Source organism: Oreochromis niloticus, linkage group LG23 (assembly GCF_001858045.2).
Source record: "Oreochromis niloticus isolate F11D_XX linkage group LG23, O_niloticus_UMD_NMBU, whole genome shotgun sequence".
In the NCBI taxonomy this organism is placed as follows: domain Eukaryota; kingdom Metazoa; phylum Chordata; class Actinopteri; order Cichliformes; family Cichlidae; genus Oreochromis; species Oreochromis niloticus.
In genome coordinates, this window is record NC_031986.2 from 35,578,267 (window position 1) to 35,601,289 (window position 23,023).

Consider the following 23,023-nt stretch of genomic DNA (forward strand, 5'->3'; position numbering starts at 1 on the left):
TTTGCTTTTGTGCATTTTACTTTCTTCTTTGTATTTATTCTCACCACACTCACATTTTATTGGTCGTAACGTGACTTTGACCTTTCCTCCTGTCAAAAACAGGAGGAAACACAATTTCAGCAGTCAGGTGTGTAAATCACATGTACTGTCCCGCAGATGAACTGGTATTTATAGAGGAAGGATGTGAGACTTGCAGACCTCAAACATACACCAGGCAGTTGGGGTGTTTTGAGAGGAAGTTCGGCCTGATGTAAAATCAAAAACAGCATAAAAAGGGCAAAATTACAGTGTTTGTTTCTCATCATGACACAGTCTGCTGTATTAGTAACCACACTTTAGCTTTACAAACTGTAAATCGGTGCGTGTTGCGATGTTGTAAACATCCTCGTTTATTGTTTCTTTTCCCCTTACCGTCCTTTGATCCGAACTCTTGGAGCTGATGGGCTCCGTCGGACGTTTTTCTTCTGTTTGGGATTCAAGACCTGAGACCAACCAGTAAAATGCTGAAATAAGGAAGTGTCCACACCAGGCTCATTCAGGTGATGATGGATACGTGCACATGGCTCAAAAGCGAAATAGTCTTTAGTTGAGAAAAACTTTGGATATAAAGTGTTCAGTTTGTTTTCAGTGTTGTGGGTCGGCGTCTGTGTTTCCTGTACACACCAATAAGCCCGATTTAAAAACCCTCCATTTTCTCCTTCCTTCAGATTATTTTTCTCATGAGTTATCATGCTTGGATTCAGCTTCCTGTTTCACTTTCCTGATAAAATTCATCTCCAGCTCTTCATTCCTGGAAAACCGTTGGGTGGGAGCGTTCGAGCTAGTTGGCAACTCTTTCCTGTCACACGTGTTAAAAACATGTTCACGTGTGATTTTAACCAGGAGAGCATCTCTCTTTATCTGCCTTCAGACCTTTGTGAGACTCTCTGTTTTCCTGGACCATAAGCGCCTCCGGCCTGCCATCCCTCCTCCTCCTCTTCACCACCCCTCTCTGAAGTGGTGTCAGGTAGACGCTGTAAAAGCAGTGCAATGGATACCTCCTCACCTGCTCCTTCCCCGGGACCCCTGCTGAGAGCAAGCTGTTGTTCTGCAGCTCCTCCCCCCTCCTCACCCTAAACACACCTGTCCACCTCCCACCTCCACTGTGCAAACCCGCCTCTGGCCTGGCGCTTCAATTATTGATGAGGCCTAAAGAAGAGTTCAAGCTCGGCTTTCTGTGACGGGACTTTTCAAACTATTCTCTTTGATCTGCTGAATACATTTTTTAGACTTTTGTCACAGAAACTTTTTCAGTATTTTATTTAAGGACGTCAAACCTCCCCAGAAACTATGTGAGGGTTTTTCCCTCCATCAGAGGGGAAAAAAAGAAACCATCAAACATTTTTTAATCATTTTACTCAACAAGGCTTCTGGTTTCTTTAGGATATATTTAATGAATCAGGAGGAACTGATTAAATAATTTCAGTTTTTTAAGTTTATTTATTCTGACTTTGCCCACTTTTTTCTATCTGACTTAAATGTAAAGAACTGCATCGTCTGCATACAGCGTCACGTGTCAGACATATTTACACTGCAGTGAATAATAACAGGCCTGTTCAGTCGTTCTGTTTAAAATACAATGTAGGATTTTCCTGACTTGTCAGGTGATTAAGTCACTTTGGGTCTGCTTTAAATTCAGAGATCACCAAAACAAAGATGGAGGAAACATTAGTGACGTTCGTAGCTTCGTTCTTAAGTTGAAAAAAGAGTGCGATTCTCAGAGGCCTCGGTTTGTTGTTTGGATCCTTACCTCTCAAAAAATGATTCATGCTGATATCATCCTACGAGTGTAACCAGCATTGAGCCATGCCCAGATGCTCTTTAGAAGAAGTCCTGTCTTTGTTCACCCTGGTCTCAGGTCACAGAGGTCGTGCTGAAACAGGGTGAATGCACCTTCCGGTGGCTCGCTGTAATTGTACAGGTTGTTAATTATATTTCAGTTTCAATTTATTGATACAGAAGAACTGGATGAAACAACCTCAACAACCAGGGAAAAGCAGAACATCTCCATTCGCTAAAACCAGAGATGATTAGATAAAGAATCCTATCTGACAGCAGATATCAGTGATTCAAATTGATGCATTTATCAACACAGCACGGTTTTTTATAGGTAATTATTTTAAATTACAAATTAAAAATTGTTTTAAAAGCATTTGACTATGTTTTATGAACTGTTAAAATCTAAAAAGTAATGTGCAGCTCATATATCACAAGTACTTTGGAGTAAAGAGTACATTTCTCTTTTTGCAGTAAAAATTACAACTATGAGTTCAGCCGGAGTTACAGTGAGAGGTTCTGAGATGAGTTCTTACTGAGGTCAACCTGCACTTCAATTCATGTGTTTAAGAAAGCAGCTGAAGCCAGAGAGCAGCACACATGCTCACAGTGGAGGAAGAGGAGGAGGAGGAGGAGGGGAGGAGGTCTCATGGTTTGCTATCTGTGCAGGACTGTAGCTAATAAAACTAAACTGGGCCTGAGGGGAAGCGGCTGAACTTCCTGTAGCGGTGGTATTTATTTATTCGGAGGGTCCGTTTCAGGTCTCCAGAGTCAGCCGTAAACAAAGAGCTCTCGTCCTCCTCCTCCTCCTCCTCCTTGGTCGGGATCGCCTGCTCGACTCTGATTTATTTATAATTCCCTGAAACCACTCTGCGCTGCAACCCGATCGCTGCGAGCTTGTGAAAACGTCGCTTTTCCTCGAGATTTGCTAAAAAGGAAGTTCTCCTTTCCTACACCGTTTAATTCCAGCCCTCGGCCACGCACGCAAATAAATACCTTTCTACTTTAAACATACACGGGATCATTAATTTGGCCCATCTGTTCCCCGCTCTGCAGCACAAACACATTTGGCTCATGTTGCATTGATAAGTGGGACGCCGTGAGGAACACGATGAAACAAACAGATCTGACGGTTTGAATCTTTTTCACGCTCTGAGCGGCAGACGGAGGAGACGCTCTGAAACGAGGTGGAGGGAGCGCACGCACCGACGAGCAGGTTACTCCTGGAAACAGGAGGTCAGAGGTCGAGCCTCATTTAACTTCGCCCCAGAGTCAAACGGTCAGAAAAGACGGTTGCGTGCAGAGCGAAGGATAACATCAGCTGTGATGTACTGCCGGCTGCACAGGAAGTGATTTCGGTGGCTTTGTCATCCAAAAATGTCTCGAGCTGCTCTCAGGACATCAACTTCAACAGTCATCGCATCAGAAAAGGTGACAGACTGAGAGCTGGACATTAATTTGACCACTGCCAGTTAAACAGTTACTGGACTCTGCTGATGTCACAGTTGTAGTGTATGATGTGACGTCAATCATAACCACAGCATCAGGCTCCAGAAACACTCAGGTATAAAAAACAGAGTGATGATGTTTTAAGTGACGGCTCTGGATCTGTGAGCGCTTCTTTGTGATTCGTATTTTATATCAAATTTTTTCATCAGGATGTAATTTTGGGGTTTTGTGCCAGAAACTGAAAGGCCTGAATCTAACCCAGCAAGGACTAGCTGTATGAGGATGCTCCATCTTAAATCGGGTCAGGTCTCCTTAGTAAGAGGATGCTGCTGTAGCCTGGTCGATGGTTGATATAAAGTCCATCAGACTGGGATGTAGACGGAGACGGGGGGCCATGCTGGAGCTCTCTCGGCCTTTCATGTTGGTTTACATCCTCTCAATGGGGTGAGGTCAGTCCTCCCTCCTCTGAGCATTTCACACCAGCTTTAATCCATGAATCCCTGAATGAATGGGTTAATTTCAGTGTTATTACTGTTAACTGTCCTGTGAGAGATGGACCAGTCTCCACAGCAGAAACCTGAAACCTGAAAGAAGAAAAATAATGATGAAAAGAGGAAAACAAAAACGGTTTGAGGCGGACGGCGTGATTAGCAGATCAGATCAGAGAAGCTGCGCTGAGGCGGCACAGCTGTTGTTGGTGCGCGCCTCAGAAACAGCTGAGTGACACATGAGGGCCGGCCCTCCAGAGGATACCAGACAGTTGTTGCTCGTTGCTGGAACATCTGGACGGCCGGCCGAGAATTTGTCTCGCTCGCCCCTCGGCAACGGACGAGCTGGCGGCGTAATTGTAATATTTGGGGAAAAGTTTGGAGGGAACTTGATTTAACCCTGAAGAAGGGAGTTTGGAAAGTGGCTTCAGGGCTGGAGGGAAATATTCCCCCATCAGGAAGAGCTCAGATCAAACAGGAAATGACATCTCATTGGCCCTAAAGTTCTAAGAGATGAGAGAGGAGCTGGGATCAGCCTGGGAAAATATCTCATCTGCTCCAAGTTTAACACACCGGTAATGACCCAGTGCACGGAGGAGCGCAGACTCCGCTCTCACTGACCGGATGGTGATTGGAGCTGTGTAAAGCGTCACGCTGTGGTTCTCGGTCTGCCACCTTCAAAAACCTGACGTTTGAATGCTCATGAGTCATGTGACACACCGTCAGCAGTCTCTAATAATGAGCTGAGTGTGGTGGAGTCCAAGAATAAAAGCATAGAGGTGGACATGAGCAGAATAATCCTCTAAAATCCAAAGTGATAAACTAAAAATGAAGTCCATGCCAGCTGTGCGCAAAGACCAGAGGTGTTAGCTCGAGTCTGAGGACGACTCGCTTTGATGCAGACGAGCCTGTCTGCCAAATACGATCGGTTGGAAAGATTTTCTGATGTTCCAACAACATTTGGGGAGTTTTTGATCCCAGATGTTTGAACGTGAGCAAATTTTCACGTAACCCTGCAGACTGAGTTTTATCTGAAAAGTGACGAGTGTCCTCTGGATTTTGTGATCACTGTGTGTTTATTTAAAGTTGTCTTCCATAGGCTGGGCCAGATGTTGGGGTGTTTCTGTCATGCATGCGACCGTAAATCCGTTTAAACATCTGTTTAATTTAATGCAAGTTTCATTTCACCAACAGAACACAAGCCACCTTTTACACAGCACAACACACCTGCTGTGTAGGCCAGACCAAGGAGCCGACCCACAGGAGACGTTTGTTAAAGACTACATATTTGTATGAAACTGTTCCTCACAGCGCTGTCCGGTGGACGTCACAGGAACTGCACTCGGTGCTCAGCTTCCTGTTTGTCCCAAACGTCGCAAACGTAGCTCGTCGAGTGTTTGTCATTGTTCCCGTAAGTATGCAATGGCAGCGTGCTGACCTCAGCACATGTTAGCGACAAAGCGGCGTTGTTGTTGTGCGTCTCAGCCTGAAGCAGACAAACAGACAGATTCCCGTCCACCTGCTGTAGCCATTAGTGTGTGTGTGTGTGTGTGGGGGGGGGTGCGCTTCTCTCAGGCAGCTGTTTCATCCAGAGGCTCCATCATGAATATTCATGATACACCTATTCCCAGGAACCTGCAGCTGGACACACACACACACACTCTGAATGATGGTAACCATCGTTATAAGAGCTCACCTGAGCCTCCTGAGACCATCTCGTTCGTACTTTGAGTTTTCCTTTAAAGCTCCATTACTTCAGTCTGAGCGTGCTCGTCAGGGCGTCACATCAACCTGTTGAAATCCACACATTAACGTTTTACTCGGGTCAGTTTTCTGTTACCTGAATAGTTTGAATTTTGTGGGGTTTTTTCCTGGATTTGTTTGTCAGGCTACACACAGGCTGGTGCTCTACTCTTTGACTGGTCCAGGTAACCCTTCGACCCACACTGCACCATCATCATGTGAACATGGTGCTATTTCCATTTGTTGTTGTACACATTGTCCTGTGCTGTAGGAGATAGAAAAGCTGATAAAGTGAACTGTCAGGTTTATGATTTTAATTGGTTTCAGTCACTGGTTTGGTTTAGTTCTCCAGTCTCCATGTTTAGAAGTAAGAAAATGCCACATTAACCACTGCAGGGTTTACATGCACTTCTTCACTCAGCCACTAGAGGTCTCTGCAGACAGTCTTGCTTTGTCAGCACTTCTGTTTTTTATCTCAGTTATGCACACAAGTTTCATTCAGCGGCCACCGCGTCGTTTTTCACTGTGTTGGTGTGAAGTGATAAATATTAAAAGTACAGTGTGTAATATTTTTCATCACTAGTCAGTAGATTGTAGATTGCAGTCAACTGAGTAATGTTTCTTTTTACCACTAATTTATAGGCATTATCATAGCTACTGTGGGTGCTATAGGACAAACCTATAGATAGATCAAACACATTCAATTGAGACTGTACCCCTTAACGGCCATGACCAGCCAGCATGTTTCTACTACTCTTTGTATTTTTTCCCCTATCAGTGGAAGGCTGTCAGTCCACTTTTTGCCTCAGCTGTCAATGGTGGGTGTAAAGCATCCCCCTTTATTTCCTCTGGAGGAGTCTGTAAAACCTTGTAAAAGGAGTCAGAGAGCCAGAGAAGCTCACTTCTGTCTGATTACAGCAATACTGAGGTGAGCTGTTGATTATATACTGAACTGTCTGTATGGCCGCCTTTTTTCTTAGCTACTCTTAGCAGCTGTTAGCTCCTGTTATGAGGTGTTAGCGACTGTCAACTACTGTTTGCTGCTGTTAGCTACTGTTAGTGGGTGTTAGGGAGCCTATCTTTGAAGTGTATCTAACATTGTTGGACACTTAGTGATTAAACTCTCATACGATGTGACAATGTATCAAATTGTATCAGAGGGGAAGTGTGATGTTTTTGGACACTTGAGCCTGACATTAGCTGCTTTAAGGTTAGTTTGTAACCTGTTGTTGTTGTTTAACCGGCTCTTGTCAGCTCTCTAGAGAGGGGAGGGTCACATGTCTCATCTGCTGACAATAAGTGAGTGTGACAGTATTGGGAGTAAATGAACTTGTGCACGTTTTCCAGTGTTAGAGGCCTGACTTCAGGACATGACGCTTGAGGTGTGGACGAAGAGGACGAGGTTTTATTGTTTGATTGTGGTTTAGTTTCTTTTGTGAAGAGGACCCTTTCTCTGATTGTAAGACAGGTATGATGCTTCGCATCCTGAGTGCAGACATGAATTTAAATGTCCCTCCACGACAGGCGAACACTTATAACTTCTCTTTTCCTCCACCTTTGGCTCGGTACTCTGTGGCCTTCCGCCATCGGCAGAAGTCCTTCCTGACCTGTGTATTCAAACATGGTGGGGGAGGATGTATGTCCTATGTATTTTTAATAAAATAATTGGATGTTTGTGAGAATGCGTCAGAACACATTAATCTCTGTATATCTATGAGTACACGATCTTTTTTTAAAATTAAATAACCTCTAAAAACGACTGACTGCGCCTTTAGCCCAAACTGCCAGCAGCCAGTGAGTTTCGCCTCACTCATCGTGTCAAAGCACCAATGCAATGATGCTGAGGCCGGGGTGACGTATCGATGAAACGCCACGATGCGACGCCTGTGTCTCCATCTGTCATGGATAACGGTGGGTGGCAACAGGCGAGGGCGTCAGCTGCCAGCGTGTGTGGGATCGATCACAGCCAATGAAAACTGTGGAATAAATTTGCAGATGATGCTCTCTGCTGTGATGACTGCGGTGTGAAATGCATGCTAGGAAGAACACATCTGAGTGTTAAAAGCTGCGTCCACGAAAGTTTGATCCGTTCCTCGTTCGCTCCTCGCTGCGTTTCCTGTGACTTCCTGTCTCACTTCGAGAGCAGGTGTCGTCATCGGAGTTGTGAACGGGCAGGAAGCGCATCTGATGTCACATCTTCATTCTTCATCCTGTAACAGGCGGCGGATGCTGCGAGGCACTTAAGGTGGAGAGAAGAGTCTCTGAGTAAAGGAGGGAGTTAAGATGGTATGAGGAAATTTTTCTCCACTTTCTCTCAGTGGAAATCCCCCTCGCCTCCTCTCTCCTCCCGCTCCCTCTCACGGATTTTTGTCTCCCCCTCTGGCCCCAGCCAACCTGAAGAGGTGGCCTGGAGGAAGCAGAGGAGTAGGAGGAGAAAGAGGAGGCGCTGGCTGAAGAGAGAAAGCAGCCATGTGCTTCTTATTAAGTGCTGCGGAAATAAGTTCTGACCTGCTCCCTCAGGGGGGCATAGAGGGGGGATGCAGGAGGTCAGAGAGAGAGGAGAGGTGAGGCGTGACGAGGAGACAATTACTGAGTTAAAAGTGGCACTGAGATGTGTTTAAGGTGGTCTGAAATCTGTGGGAGGTAGTTAAGGTGATGTGAGACTAAAGGTTTTGTGTTCAGCAGCATTTTTATTAGGATTAACGTCGTCGGCCGGACTTCAGGAAGCGTCTACTTCCTGTTTGGATGTCTGAGATTAGAAGATTACCTCCCAGGGGTCTGTGATGTCACTGTGTTGAAGGCGGTCTAGATCACCCCTGCACAGGTGTAGCAGAAGGGCTAGCATGGTACAGACTCTGGTCGGGTTAAAGTTTCCGACTCTGCATTGTTAACGAGCTGAAGATCGAACGTGACAAACACGCTTGGCCGGGCGCCCAGGTGTGAGCTCAGGTGCATGCATCATTCACAAACCTACATCATCTCCCTATGCTACACATATGGGAGGAGGGGTGGAGGTGGGAGGGGCCAGTGAGTGATGGCGTCCCCGCGTCCCACTTCCTCCCACAGCATCCTTCATCATCCTCCCTCCCTGCTGTTGCCCCCCACGGTGGTCATCACTCTCCTCCACGCTGAGGTCACACACCTCTGATCCCACTCACACTCACGCAGATTCACACACAGTCTCTCTCACACACACACACACACACACACACACACACACACACTCTTATTCACACACACTCACACACACACACTCTTATTCACACACACACACACTGGTCATGAAAGGAAGTCTCTCAGTAAATTTAGATAAAAAACGATTTGAGCTTTGAGTTTGTGGTAAAAAGAGAAACTCTGAGGATGTGCAGAGACCCAGTGAGCTGAAGGCTCGTATGGTCGTGATGTCGCGATGCGTCTCCGTCACCCTGTAAGGCCTTTGCTGTCAGTGCTTTCAGTATTGACCCCGAGAGCCCACAGTCCTGTTTTACAGACGTGGTAGAGTTTGAGTCTGGGTTTGACCTCCTCATCACTCACTGCTGTTCTCCCGGCATTAAAGAAAACACACAAAAGCCAGGTGCTGCTCTTAGATTCCTGTAAATGATATGATATGAAATAAAAACTAAAAACACCAAGTTAAAAACAACAAAAGAAAAGAGCAGTTAAAATTACTGAGGACGTGAAAGAAACACAGTGGCATAAGAAAAGGCTGATAGTAGAGTCGAAGAACAGGAAGCAGGAACGAACTTCCTGTCAGATCACATGTGAGTTTCTGCTGCAGAACTTTGAGCAGATCAAACATGTGATCGAGTTACGTCACACTCTGCTAACCTGCAGCTTCACGTGCTTCTTGCTGGATTTACACGATTGAGGAGGCAGCGTGGTGCGAGGAGGTGGTCACGGTCATGGTGTATTGTTGGAAGGAGGCGAGGTGGGCAGGAGTTACATCAGACGTTTCGTGTTCAGAGACAGAAATGACGGAGCATCTTTAACCTGAGCTCGTCTTCTGTGTTTGGAAATGAGATTTAAATGTGCTTCAGCTGCATCACATTTAAAGCTGAGGCATGTGTGAAAGTGCCAGAAGAGTCGCCTTCTGCAGTTTGACCCTTCATCCTCTGACCCCCTCTCCTCTGTGGGTTCAGATCTTACTGTTGTAGTGCTCCTGAGCAGCCAGCAGAGGGCGGTGTTGCACTGTTGCACTTCCAGCTGTGATGTTTTTGGTCTTTCTCATTTTTTGGAATACAAAACTCTGTTTTTCTTCTTCTGCGGTTTTTCCTGTGAATATCTGCAGTCAGCAGTTTCATGAGTTTCTCACCAAGCTTGTGGAAAAGTTTGAACACACTGCTCGTATGAAACCAAACACACAGGCACACAGACACAGACACACTCACGTTTGTGCTAAATGAAGACATTAAAGGTGCGGGGGCCTCAGGAGGATTTTGGGGGAGCTTCGGCCACTGACAGCAGCACGTGTTGTGGGAAGATAACCGGCGGTGACGGCGCACAAAGCCGGCATCGAGCCGAGCAGAACGGGCGCAGCTCTCTGCCACCTTGGCGCTGTCGCTCCACGTTAGTCACACCGCAGGAGACGGGGGCCCGGCCTCCTGACCACCACCGAGGGCCACAAAAGGCTGAGCGCCACTCCTGTCTGCACACCCCCGTCCCTGTCAGGAGAAAGAGTGAGACAGGGTGAGAGAACGGCTGCGGCGTTCAATTAAAAATGTATTAGAGTGGGAACCAGTAGCATAAACCAGCCCGTCACTGAGGCGTGAAATGGGCGCGAGTCGAGACAAAGCTGGAAAAAAACATTAACACAAAAAAAAGTGCAAAAAGAAAAAATCTATTCAAAAATCAACATTAACTGCAGAGAAAAAAAGTTTAATTTTAAAGTTTAAATAAAATCACGTCAGAGTCCGTCAGACTCTCGTATCTTACCTTTAACTTGTTCCCGTTTGGCTGTTGGACCCCTGTGATCTTCCTGAGCGCCCCTGATGGGCCCCTGAACCACAGTTTAAGTCACAAACAGACTCTATTTTCTCTCATTGCACAAAAGCAGATTTAAAAAATCGAAGATTTTGATCATCACGTTGTGCTGATTGGCTGATTGATCAGAACGTACCACATCTAACCAGCTTCTGCTTTATAATCTCATCATTTTAATTAAAACGGCGTGTGCATTGGCTCCCCCTGCACCTGTGTGTGTCTGTGTGTGTGTGTGTCTGTGTGTGTGTGTGTCTGTGTCTTTCCAGCTGTGTCTCCCGTGTTTATGTGAACAGCTGGCAGGTCTCTGTTGTTCTCACATTGTGTTTTGGGGCGTGGGAGGGGGCACGTGTGAGTGTGTGTGTGTGTGTGTGTGTGTGTGTGTGTGCGCGCGTGTGTTCAGGTGAGTTCCCTCCATTAGAAACACAACAAGCTGATCAGGGGCACGTCTGCTGAACTCTGATCAATATGATTACTGATCAGTTTTTGTGCATTTTTAAAAATGGAAATCAACATTTTGTAATTTCATTCTTGAACATAAACAGATGATTTAAATTAAAACTTTATTTAAAAAATATTTTGTAATTCAAGCTACAAAAATAAAAAACCTTCATCAGAGGATGAGATGAACATCAGCACAGCGAGGGCTGCATAAATGAGACTTGACTGGGCAGGCGACTGTCACATGAATACACTGATGCAGTAATCCACTGGATTACTAAAATCTGTAATCTGAATCCTTTTGATCTTTTCCAAATCAAGCAGTGAAAAATGAACGACTTCTCAATAAGATTCATTTATGGCTGAAATTTTCTCTTCAAACATTTGAAAACATTTTCAAATAAAAACACAATTTCACATGTTTAAAGTTCACTTTCATACCGTCATATTTTAGACCAGTAATCTAAATCTAATGCAGTAATCTGTAATATTTATGTGCCTGGTCTGGGTTTAAACTCGCGCATGTACGGAGGACCAAATCTGCCAAAATCAAACATGTGAATGAACAGATCAGTAAAACTTCATGTGCAATAACAAGAAATCCCAATAAACTAAAAAATCAAATGTAATTTATAAAACTGATGTTTGGGCTCGAATTTGCTCCTAAAATTTGTTTTCTTTCTTTTGATTTTGATTATTAATATTTAAAAATCTGTATTTCTGTTGTGAGCCTGGTATTGACCAACATAAAAAGAAAGAAATACACATCAAAAGATAAAAATGCAAAGGAAATATAAATCAATGTAAACATGAAAGAGAAATCAAATATAGTAGAAACAGAAACAGGAGAAAAATCTTCATCTTCACACAGAGAAAACTTCACTTCTCAAATGTAAAGATCAGGACACAGATACTCGGACGCGCTCGAAGCTGATGAAACACCGTAATGTGTGATGAGTGCGATCACGTCACACGGTGTTCGTGTCTGCAGGAGCTTGGGCCCTCTCTCATTGACCCCACTTCTCTTCTCGGGGAACGCCGAAACTGCTGTGCGTCTGTCTGTCAAGGTGACCCCAGCGGGAGACCTGATTTTCTGACTGGTTTCACTGGCTGTGCTGGTTTTCAGACTGGTTTCCTGGCAGAGAGGAGACAGAAGGATGCGCGGGGGGGTTGTTGTTGTTGTGTTTTCATTTTTTTCGGGTGGTGGTGGGGTGTGGGGGGCCCAGCATATGCCCGGCCCTGCTGCCAGCCTGCCTGCGCTCCCCATCATCTCGCCTGCAGGCTTCCTTCTTCCTCTCAAAGCAGGCAGAAGATTTTTTGGGCGCCCCGTCAGGTTTGGGTCCTGCTGAAACCTGGAGTGCGTGGGCAATCTGCTGCCGAGGGAAGAGCGAGGCATTAACGTGTGTGTGTGTGTGTGTGGTTTAGATTTGTAAGACAGAAAGAAGAAGAGACAAAGAAGAATCTGAGGAGCTTGTCTCTTGTCGGGGTTGACCTCTGACCCCTCGCTGCTTTCCCTTCAGCGCTTCACCAGATATTTTCGTTAGCTTGTATAATGTGAAACTTTCTCCTCGACTCGATCCATAAACCGAGCTGAGGGTTTCAAACCACACACACACACACACACCTCTCGGAGGGAGGCCGGAGGTGAGTCTGGGAGGATTTTCTCTCGTTCGTACCGAACCGCTAACCCGACTCGTCCTCCGGCCCTCGCAGCGCTTCGTCTTGTTCATGTTAACGCTCCCGTCGGGCTGGATGGAGGCACGGGTCACCTCAAAATCCTCTGAAATCTGCTGCGTCTTTCCCACACCGGGTGAGACGGGGCATGATCAAGCATGTTCAGTACCGCAAACGAGTCTGGGTTTAAATAATCCTGACTCTGAGATCAGCTCAGAGGAAACACAAAGATGGCTGAAGACGTGCTATTTCTTATATTTTGCAAACTTTGTAGTTCAGTGTGTTACTGTTCTTGTTGTCCTGTAACCACAGGATTAATAAAATATTCTGATTCTGATAAAAGATGCTGTTCCACAGATGGTAATGTTTAAATCCTCCTTCACATTCTCCAAAGCTGTTCAGCAGGCCGATTCTGGCCTCTGAGCCTTATGTTTGACAGCACTGCTGTACTATGGATGTGTTTGCTGTTTCTGACATTCTTACAAGACTAATTAACCCAACTCCTCATGTCCTTCATGTAGAGAAGAAGCTGACGTTAAAACCAGATGTGCACACCTGTAATCAAGCCCACAGCAGCGATCAAGCGCTGCTCTGGTCTCAGGGAGTGTTTGTGTGGCTGCGTTTGTTTCTCAAGTCGTCAAGTGTGTATTTGTTCAGTCGTGATCAAGTTTCACTGTTTCACATTTTCCCCCATCAGCCGGGTTTCTGCCCGTGTGTGTGTGTGTGTGTGTGTGTGTGTGTGTGAGCTGATTGAAGCTGAAACCAGCAGAAACAGTTTGTGTGGGGATGCTGGCGAGCGGCTCCATTTGTGTCTGTGTGTAAACTCAGAATAGTCGGGGTGGTGCTGCTCTAAATAATACTGCGCAATGGCATATGTGTCTAACACGTGCTACATACACACACACACACACACACACACACACACACACGGGCTCATCAATGAAAGTCGGTCAGAGGGTGGGGGGGTTCCGGCCTCTCCCCATGCTCTGCCAGGCCATCTGTTCCTCCTGCCTGCCTCTCACCACACAACTGCCTTCCTGTTTCATCCTCCACACACACACACACACACACAACCTCACGCACACATACACACGCATGCACAGACACACACAGCATAGTATTCAGTTGAAAAAGGAGTTAGGTGTGTGTGAGGTGAGGTTGTCATCATAGTGATGATATTCTGACGTTCATGGAACATTTTTTGGTTTGTTTTCAAACTGTAAACAGAGCCCCACCCACACCACCAAGGTCAGTGTCAAATGGGCGCTTCATTTTCCAGCAGCCATAAACACCTTCAGCGAGCAGACAGAGCAGCTGGAGTAACCCTCTGCGCTCATCCCGGTCTGATCTTGCTCTCCCCTGATCCTGGTCCAATCTCCCGGTCCAATCTCGCGGTTCGGTCTTGCTCTCACTCTCATTCGCGTTCACTGTTATTTGACATGTGCATGTTTCAGATGCCCTTTTACGCCTCTTGCAGACATAAGACGGCTTTTTTTTGCAGACGTGCGATTACTGAGGTCATCAGAGAGCAGCATGATGCAGGAGGAGCAGCTCACGCCCTGACGAGAACACGTGTGTTTTGATGTTCACACAAATCTGACGAGCTCTCAGTGGTCGGTGTGCAGTTTTCTCCTCCAAGTGGCTTTAGAAGGCCTCGTATTGAGCTGACGGACGGCTGTTGAACTCTAACAGCAGAGCTTCTGCTGCAAATGCCACATCAGGCCCAGATGTGTGTGCTGATGTGACTGGTGTTGACGGCGATGATGCTCCTGCTCGCCGTCTGAACGACGGTTCTCTGTGACTCGTGTCATGGATCCAAAGAAATAAGGGAGAACCGAGGCTGTGATGCAGCTCTGCTCAGCAGCTGCTGCAGATGTTCTCAGAGGGCCTCCACTCTTCTTCCTGTCCTAAACAATCTAACCTCTCTTCTTCTGTTCTCCAGCTTTTATCTACACCTCCTCGCTGTAACGCTCCTCCTCATCTGTTGCGTCCTCGCTCTTATATTTTTATCATCACTCATTTCTGAGGTTTTGGGACTAAAATCAGGCGTTTTGGGGTTTTGAGATGTAAAAATTGATTACTGATCAGCTGATCGGCAGAGATGATGGACGATGATCAGCTGCTTCAACGTCTCAGATCCACAAAGAAAACAAATGAGAAGCGTCCCTCCTCCTCCTCTTCTTGCTTTTCTGACCTTATTCTTCCTCCCCATCGCTCCGTGCTTCCTCTCCCCTTCTGTCCTTCTCCCCCTCCTTCCTTGTTTTCCTCCCTCTCTCTCTGGTTGTGCGAGCTTGGCTGCGGCTTGGTTTCAGGCCTGGTTCTGTTGGCTGGTCTCCAGCCTGGCAGCAGCTCAGTGGGAGCAGGTGGAGGAGCCCCCGTCCCCCCATCACACACACAGGCACACACATGCACACATACTCACTCACAGACACACACACATGCACACACACACAAACACTCACTCACACACACACACAGAGAAACACACACTTTGTATTTTTTAGCCCAAACTGCCGCCGACATCAGCCCGTCTCCATGGTGACGTCCATGTTGAGTTTTTGGATTTCTGCTCACGTCTGATTGGCCGGTTGGTGCCGTCCCCCTATCATCTTCTGACCCGTTCCAGTCTTGCGTTGCACTGCAGAAACAAACAGACAAAAACCTGAATCTTTATTTAAACAGCGCTCCGTTAACTGTGAAGGAGCCGATCAGCTGACTGGCCACTCTCTGAGGGGTGGAAATGTAATTGGAGTCTCGGCCCTGGTTACACGGGTTATTATCTGTTACCACAACAACCACCCAGCACTTCACACTGCTGCGCTGACGTTCAGGGGAGCGTCCTGTCGTCACAAACATCCCTGTGACATCAAATTCTCCGAGCGCTGCAGGCCTATCGTTCTGTGGTCGTTTGACCTTTAACCTTCCAGGAACGTTCCCTGAGGGACATTTCTATCATTTCAAATGTTTTCTTGAAAATGCCGTCCGAAGTTGTGGAAGGCGCTGGCGGAACGTTCCAGCTTGGTTCCTTCTGTTGTTCTGTAAGGACAGAAGTAGTTCCACAACTTTTCACTGAAATGGCATCTCGGTGGCATCCAAAAAAATTTCACTGCAGGAAATCACCACTGATTGGCAGAAGCAGGTGGGGTCAGATTGCAAACACAGACTGCTTCATGCACCCTCCCAAAAGACTTCAAATGAATATTTTTACAACTGGTGTTGTGGAAATTCGTTTCAGGCTTTGAAGTTTTACTGTTTTATTTTTGTCTTCAATGTTTTTACTTTTTATTTACTAAAATGAACGAATCAAAATCAGATTTTCAGCTTTTGTTGAATCAGAGAATTTATCAAAGTTTCTCCCTTTGATCCTGTAAAATAAACACACACAGATATTCACATACATACACACAAAAACACACACATTCTCACACATACATGTATGGTTTGCTATCGTTGTGGGGACATCCCATTGACATAATGTTTTCCCTAGCCGCTTACCCTAACCCTAACCATCAAAAATGAATGCCTAATCCTAACTCTTACCCTAAACCTAACCATAACCCAATTTTAACCCTGACACTAAAACCACGTTTTGACTGTGAAAAATACCATCAACCCTGTGGGGACCTGGATTTTGGTCTCCACAAGGGCTGTTGGTCCCCACCAGTATAGCAAATTTCAGATTTTGGTCCCCATCCAAGATAGTAAGAACCCATACACTCTAACAAACACACACAGACACACACACAGGCTACAGGCTGCTGTAGTGTCGGTGAGTCTCCTCTAGATGGTGCCTCAGGCTGCTTTTCTGCCTCTGCTGCCTGATGAGGCAGAGAAATATGAGCACTGTGACACTCAGCAGGCGTTCACCTGCACCTAAAACACCCGATCATCACTTCGTCACATGTGGTCACTTAAAGCTCCGCCCTCTTCTGCTTCTGATTGTCTGACAGGTGATTACACCTGTGCTGTCTGAGGTGCTCTTTGGAAGGCTTAAAAAAACTTGTCCTCTCTTTTAAATAATAATTAAAAAGCTATGAAACATTAGAAAGGCAGAAAGCACGGTCTTCCTCCCGGAGTTCAGTCACCTGTTGTCCCTTCAGGTGAGGGTATACCTGATTTGCCCAGGTGTTTTCAGGTGAGTGACATGCTCTTTATGAATGCTGTGTGCGCTCCATGGTGGCGGCTTTGTGCTGCAGAATCAGCGGTGCAGGAAAGGACTGAGAGAGTGGAACATTTGAGTGTTTGATTGGTTCATGGTGACGCTTTTCTCTCCATCGGTGAAAGTGGATCTGCTCTTCGCTGCGGTCGCCTTTGTGGTCGCTATCAGAAGTGATTCTACATTTAAACTACGCTGCATTGTGTGAAATGAGGATCCAGAGATCTCGTGGAGTTGGACTTGAAGTCAGGATGTGTTTAAAGAATTGTCTCTGGCTCCGAGGTGCTGGCTGGTGGAACAGGACTGATGCTTCTCAGGATTCTTAATGATTCAGACTGATAGAGCAGGAACCGTGAGGCGAACTCAGGCTTTGAATAATGTCCTGAGGAACAAATAAAAGTTCTGAGCATCTGTGATTGGTCCATCTGATCATCTGCCTGTAGTTCAGGATGTGAGGCCTGACAGATGAGTTCTTGTTGACGTGAGGTGAGGCTCAGAGCGAGGGAACGTGAACACTTGTTAAACCTGAAGCTGGAGCTCAGATCATGGCGCGTCTGCTGGAAACGATGAAACGAGAGCAGGATGTCCTGCTGTGAATTCCACATTAAGATTATTGGTCATATCAAAAAGCTGGTTTAATTGCTCTAATCTAATTACCGTCTCTGTGTGCCGACCTTCATTCAGAGCCGCTGTTTGGCCGCCCGATAACGAGCAGCCTCAGACGTGTTTGAGCCAAAGTAAATGTGCAGATTGTCTTGTTAAATCACGCCGCCGCTCCTTCTATTAACATAAAAGCTTCTGTTCATTAACCTCGGACGACTCGCTGCTCGGGTCCAGCCCGCGGGAGCACGCAGCTGCTTCACGAGGCAGACGTCACAGCTTCCTCCACATCCTCTGAGACCATCGATTACACGAGCCTGCAGAAGGAAGTGACGTCAGCACATCTCCCACCTGCTCCACCAGCCACCAGCACCGAGCTGGAAACATCTTGGGATCACAAAACACTTCCATATATCCAAAGTGATCCTGACTTCACGAGTGTTCCTCACAACAAACAAACAACCAAATAAAAACAGCCCAACGAAGGAGCCGCTGAAGTGTCTCAGCCAGACCAACCCCTTTCTGTCCTAATTATTGATTTATAATAGTTTTGTGGGTCATGCCTGACTCACCTTTGTAATGGTGCGTACGGCGTGTAATCTGTAATCTGAGTAATCCAAACCTGCTTTTATCCTTCGTGGACTCTGACGATCAGATCAGAATGATTGATTATTGATTGATTACAGCTGTGATGTTTCATCTGAGACAGACTTGTCGTGACGTGGCGTCCTCTGATTGGCTGATAAAAGAACCGTGCATGTGTGTCTGAGTTCAAAGAAGATAACCTGAGTGAATTCCTGCTGCTGATGATGTTGATGACGATGATTATGAGGTGTGATCTGATTGGTTCGTTCTTGTGTTGTTGTGTTTAACTCTGGTGAAACAGAAGGTCCTGTTGTGGCTCCGCCCACTGATGTTCCTGCAGGTTGGTCACCTGAGGGGCTGTGTGGGGACAGGTGGAGGCTGGTGCTGATTGGACTGCTGTGTGGGTTTATGGTGGGTCTGTGCGTCTCCGTGGTGATTCAGCGTCGGTTTGATGGTACTGTCGGGACCATCCGAGCGTCTGCAGCTTTATGGAGGCTTTATTGAATCTTGTAGATGCTCCTGCAGGATCTCCACAGACTAATATCCCCGTAAAGCCATTTACAGACTATCTGAGTGCCTCGGGTGACTCCAGCCGCCTTCCTTCAGACCTGTGAACTTCCTGCAGGTGTGAGGCTTTAGCATCATGAACAGCTTTTCAGATATTTTATCAGACAGCAGGTCCTCAGATCACCCCAGACGCTCCTCACAGTAAATGGCAGGATCTGACCTTTAACCTTTCAAAGCGGTTCTGTGTGTCATCATCCTTCTTGCTGTTCAGGTGGAACAGGTAGAGCCTGCAGCGCACTGACGCAGCTGATTCCAGGCACGGAGCCGCAAATGGACGAGCTTTCAGGAATCAGTTGTTTCTGATGGCTGCTGATCCAGAGTCAGTGTGAAGCAGAGGATGGTGGAAGTGGTGGTGGTGCCGGGTGTGTGATGGATCTCAGAGCAGCGTGATGCTGAAAACGAAGATGCACACATGTGAACAATGAGACACCTGTGGTGAAGAGGGCGGGTCCATACTTGTCCATTTGTCTGTTTTCCTCATTTATACTGCGGGAAACAAAAACTGAACATCGGTGGAAGCAAAACACAAAAATATCTAAAAAAAAAAGTCAAACACGGAATTTAAAAAAAAAAAAAGATGAAGGTCAACAGCTGTTTACACTCAACTCAGGAAACAGGTCAGAGGTCACAGAGCTTTACATAAGGAACAGCTGATTGGCAACATATCTGATCACACACACATTATTTAAGTGTGTGTGTGTGTGTGTGTGTGTGTGTACGTGCGTGCTGCAGTGTGTGTGTGTGTGTGTTATGTAAAGTAGAGCTGAGCTCATTTCTCCTCATAATGATAACAATAATAATAATAATAATAATTTGAGGAGGGCTTTGGAGGCTCCTGCTGTCTGGAGGAGAAAAACACTTTCAGCGGTTTGTTTTTATTTTAGTTTTATTGTTTTTATTTGTGTCTATTTGTGTTTACTTGTATTTATTTGTGTTTATTTGTATTATTTCTGTGTAATTGTGCGTATTGTTTGTGTGTATTTGTGTGTTTGTATCATTGCTATTTATTTGTGTGTTTGCATATTGTTTGTATTTAGTTGTGTGTATTTGTATTCATTTATATGCATTTGTGTTTATTTGTATTATTTCTGTGTACTTGTGTCTTTGTGTTTATTATTTGTGTGTGTTTGTATTTATTTTTGCGTGTGTGTATTATTTGTGTTTATTTGAATTATTTCTGTGTATTTCTTTGTGTGTCTTCGTGTGTATTTTTGTGTACTTTTGTGTCTTTGTGTGTATTATTCGTGTGTGTTATGTGTGTTTTGCCCAGGGCCCCTGAGTGCCGTGCCCCTGCACCCTGTGCGGGCAGAATCAGGGAGCAGAACTGCGCAGCTGCAGCTCAGAGTTCCGACCCAAACTGCCCCCGCCCCCCGCCCGCGCTGTTTCCGCCGGTCACGTGAGCCTCCAAGTTTTCAGCCCGTCCCGGTGATACCGATCAGTGAGTCCGCGGTCGGGTTCACGCGAGGAGCATCCAGCAGCTCAGCCGCGCGCGCACGCACGCACGCACGCACGCACGCAGCGGAGGCTCGAGGAGCGGGTGTGAGCGCGCGGACGCCGCAGTCCGGAGGTCCCGGAGCTCAGGCCGGAGCGGGCGCGCTCTCTCCGCGTGCCCGCCGCACCGAGCAGCCTCAGCGCCGCACGCCGGCCACAGCGCACCGCAGGGCGGACGGACATGCTGCCGGGGGCCGCCTCGCGCCGCGGCCGCGCGGAGCTGTGAGCGCGCTCTCGGCGCCGTTACCGGGGATGGTGTCGGGCTGCGGAGCGGAGACGGCGGGGTCAAAGTTCGGCGGCTGCTCCTCGCGCACGCACGCACGCACACACGCGGGGCCGGAGTTCCAGTAAGAGCCCCGCGCACGCGCAGCCGCTCTCATAAACGCAGCGCAGCTCGCGGGCGGCGGACGGAGGACGGACATGTACTCTCCGCTGTGCCTCACGCAGGTCAGTCACACTTTCTGCACTTTTCACGCACTTTGTCCGTGGCCGTGCGCGCGGCTGTGCGCGCGGCACACGCCGCTTGGAGCTCCGGCGGCTCTGCCCGCGGCTCCGTGCCCGGGATGAGCGCGCTGAGTCCCGCCGCCGATCTGCGCGGGGCTGTGCGGGGCTCTGCGGGGCTGTATGCCGCCAGCCGCTCGCTCCTGCGGGGTTGCGTTCAGGGTCAGAGGTGAGAGTAGAATTATCTGGACGTGCTTCAGGCTCCAAACAGTTGCTCTGGTGTATGAGGCGCAGAGAAAACGCAGGTTTAGTTGTAGATGAGTTTCATCAGAGAATTTATTGATCGTGGTTGTGAATGAACGTGAGGCGTGCTCGTGTTTGCCCTGTCGCCTTCGTTCTCGGACTCTGGTTTTATTTGTGGGTGAATCTGCAGCAGCTTTACGTGTAATCTGATTACCGGGCAGTAAAACCAATAATCAGCAGACTGTCGGTTTTTACAAATCCTGCTCAGAGGAAAATGTTTCAGTGTGAACGTGTGTGAGATTCATCTCAGTATTCAGCTTTTTATTTTTGTTTCAGGGAAATATTCTGACAACTGTGTGTGTGTGTGTGTGTGTGTGTGTGAGAGAGAGAGAGAGAAATGGGGGAAAATCTCAATTTAAATGTTAAAATTAATTATTATTAAAGTTTTGTCTGTGTTCAGTCTGAATCTGAAATTCCTTTGTGGATATTTAATTCTTTGGGATAAATTTGTTCAGAGGTGATGTAAATGGCTTGTTTTTGCCCACTGGCCATGGGAGGGCGCCTCACACGAAATGTTTTGGTCATTTACGGTGTGATTAAATTTGTATATTTCTTCGTGGTTCGGATGAACGTTTAAACTTCTTTTAAAGAAAAACAGCTCAGATCTGTGCGTAGTTCCAGGTCAATGATTTAAAGAGAATAAAAACAAAAAAGCAGCAGATTTTTTGATCGTTTTTAAAATATAAAAATCAAAATATTTTTATGTGTTTATTAGTAAAGTCAGAGTTAAAGGGTCCGATTAGCTGGACTTTCCCAAACCTGCATCAAGATGATCCAACACCATCATATCCCCAAAACATAAAACGGGAGAGTGTGTGTGTGTGTGTGTGTGTGTGTGTGTGGCTGGTTTAATAGGAACGTGCTGTCTTTGAGTTGGTATGAGGGGGATCGAACCCTCTGATTGGTGAGACCCTTTCTGTCGGTCCCCGGGCGCTCACAGCGGAGTGTCGGCAGCTCCGCCGGGCCTCAGACGACAGGCCGATAATTCCCTCAGTGTGGCAGTGGGGGGGATTAGGGTTATTGCGCCTCTAAATGACTATGATTCAGGGGGTTGTTGTTACTCGGAGCCTATTACATCTGTCACCGAGGTGCAGGGGGGGACGCGAGCCTCGGCCCGTGCTCGCTCTCCCCTTGCAGGGAAAAAAGGCCGAGAGAGAGACGAAGAAAGACACCCACTTCGGCTGGGCGGCCTTTCATTCAGCGCTGAGCTGCAGCGCGGCCGGCCGCTTCAGCACAAATCAGCTCAAACCGAAAAAGTCAAATTACAGGGAGAAAGCTTCAGGAGGAGGGAACGGCACCCAGATTACCTCCAACCTGGGAATTTCATGTTTCAAGGAAGCTGAAAAATTCCCTGCAGCTCAAACAAATCGATCAGCGTGTCGTTTGATTTTTAATGAGTCTGATTTATAACACGCTCACTAACAAAACACAGAGATTTAACTCTCAGCACTAGTTTCACTTATTCAAATCCATCCAAACATGGACATGAGGCTGTGGGGAGCGCCGATGCCTGGCTTCAGCCTGCCGGTGATTTTCCCGACACGCTGAACGTCTGAATTTTCTTTGTTTTGTGGCTTAAAATATTTGCAGCAGAGAGACTGAAGTAAACCTCTAAAAACCCCAGAAACACAGCGGCAGGAGTTCTGCGAGGAGTGCCGCAGGATTATTCAGTCTGAGGACAGCAAACATTCCTGAGAACAGGAGGGATTATGCCGGCCTGTTTTCAGGCTCAATCTGAGAGTGAGTGACTTGTTAAGTGGGATTTTGTTTGCAGCGGGCAGAGTGTGAAGAGGCGGTGGAGGAAGCGGCGGTGGAGCCGGTGTGAGCGGCTCAGGAAGCTGAAACGTTGCACTGGGCTGTGAGGAATGTTGGTATGTGGCTCCGGCGAACATCCAGAGCCAGCGAGCTGCAGATCCACTGTGGAATGTGTGTGTGTGTGTGTGTGTGTGAGAGAGAGAGAGAGAGAGAGAAGGCACATCGCCCATCCAGCAGCCGCTCGACGTCCTAATAAGCGCCCGAGGACGCTCGGAGACAAAAGGCCGTCCTGCGGTGAAAGCCAGGCTCGGAGAGCGGCTGCAGGTCGGCCGCGGAGCTGCTGGAGGCGCTTTGGAGACGAAGCCGCTCGCCTGGATCGTCTCCAACCAGAAACAATGTGCTGTATTCACAGCCTCTGACAAGGGAGGGCGAGCAGTGTTGTATGAAAAAAAGGCGTGCAGCTGGCGCTCTGATGCACAGCCTGGAGATACAGTTTCCTCTTTGGAGGCAGCGCTCTGAGCTCCAGGTTTAACACAGC

General features: G+C 47.1%; 1 protein-coding gene across 7 annotated transcripts in view; it reads left to right on the top strand.

Annotated features, from left to right (window-relative positions):
- Positions 1-23,023, top strand: part of nfia (nuclear factor I/A) — a 144,345-nt gene that overhangs the window by 20,433 nt on the left and 100,889 nt on the right. Inside the window, exon 1 of one of the 7 annotated variants that reach the window (XM_019351419.2) lies at positions 19,904-20,433. The exons of 5 other annotated variants lie outside the window; for them this stretch is intronic. In XM_019351419.2, coding sequence (XP_019206964.2) covers positions 20,407-20,433 — 27 coding nt within the window. In that variant the 5' untranslated portion in view covers positions 19,904-20,406. Of the gene's footprint in view, positions 1-19,903; positions 20,434-23,023 lie in introns of those variants that run through there. One more of the 7 variants, XM_019351420.2, reaches the window with a different exon arrangement.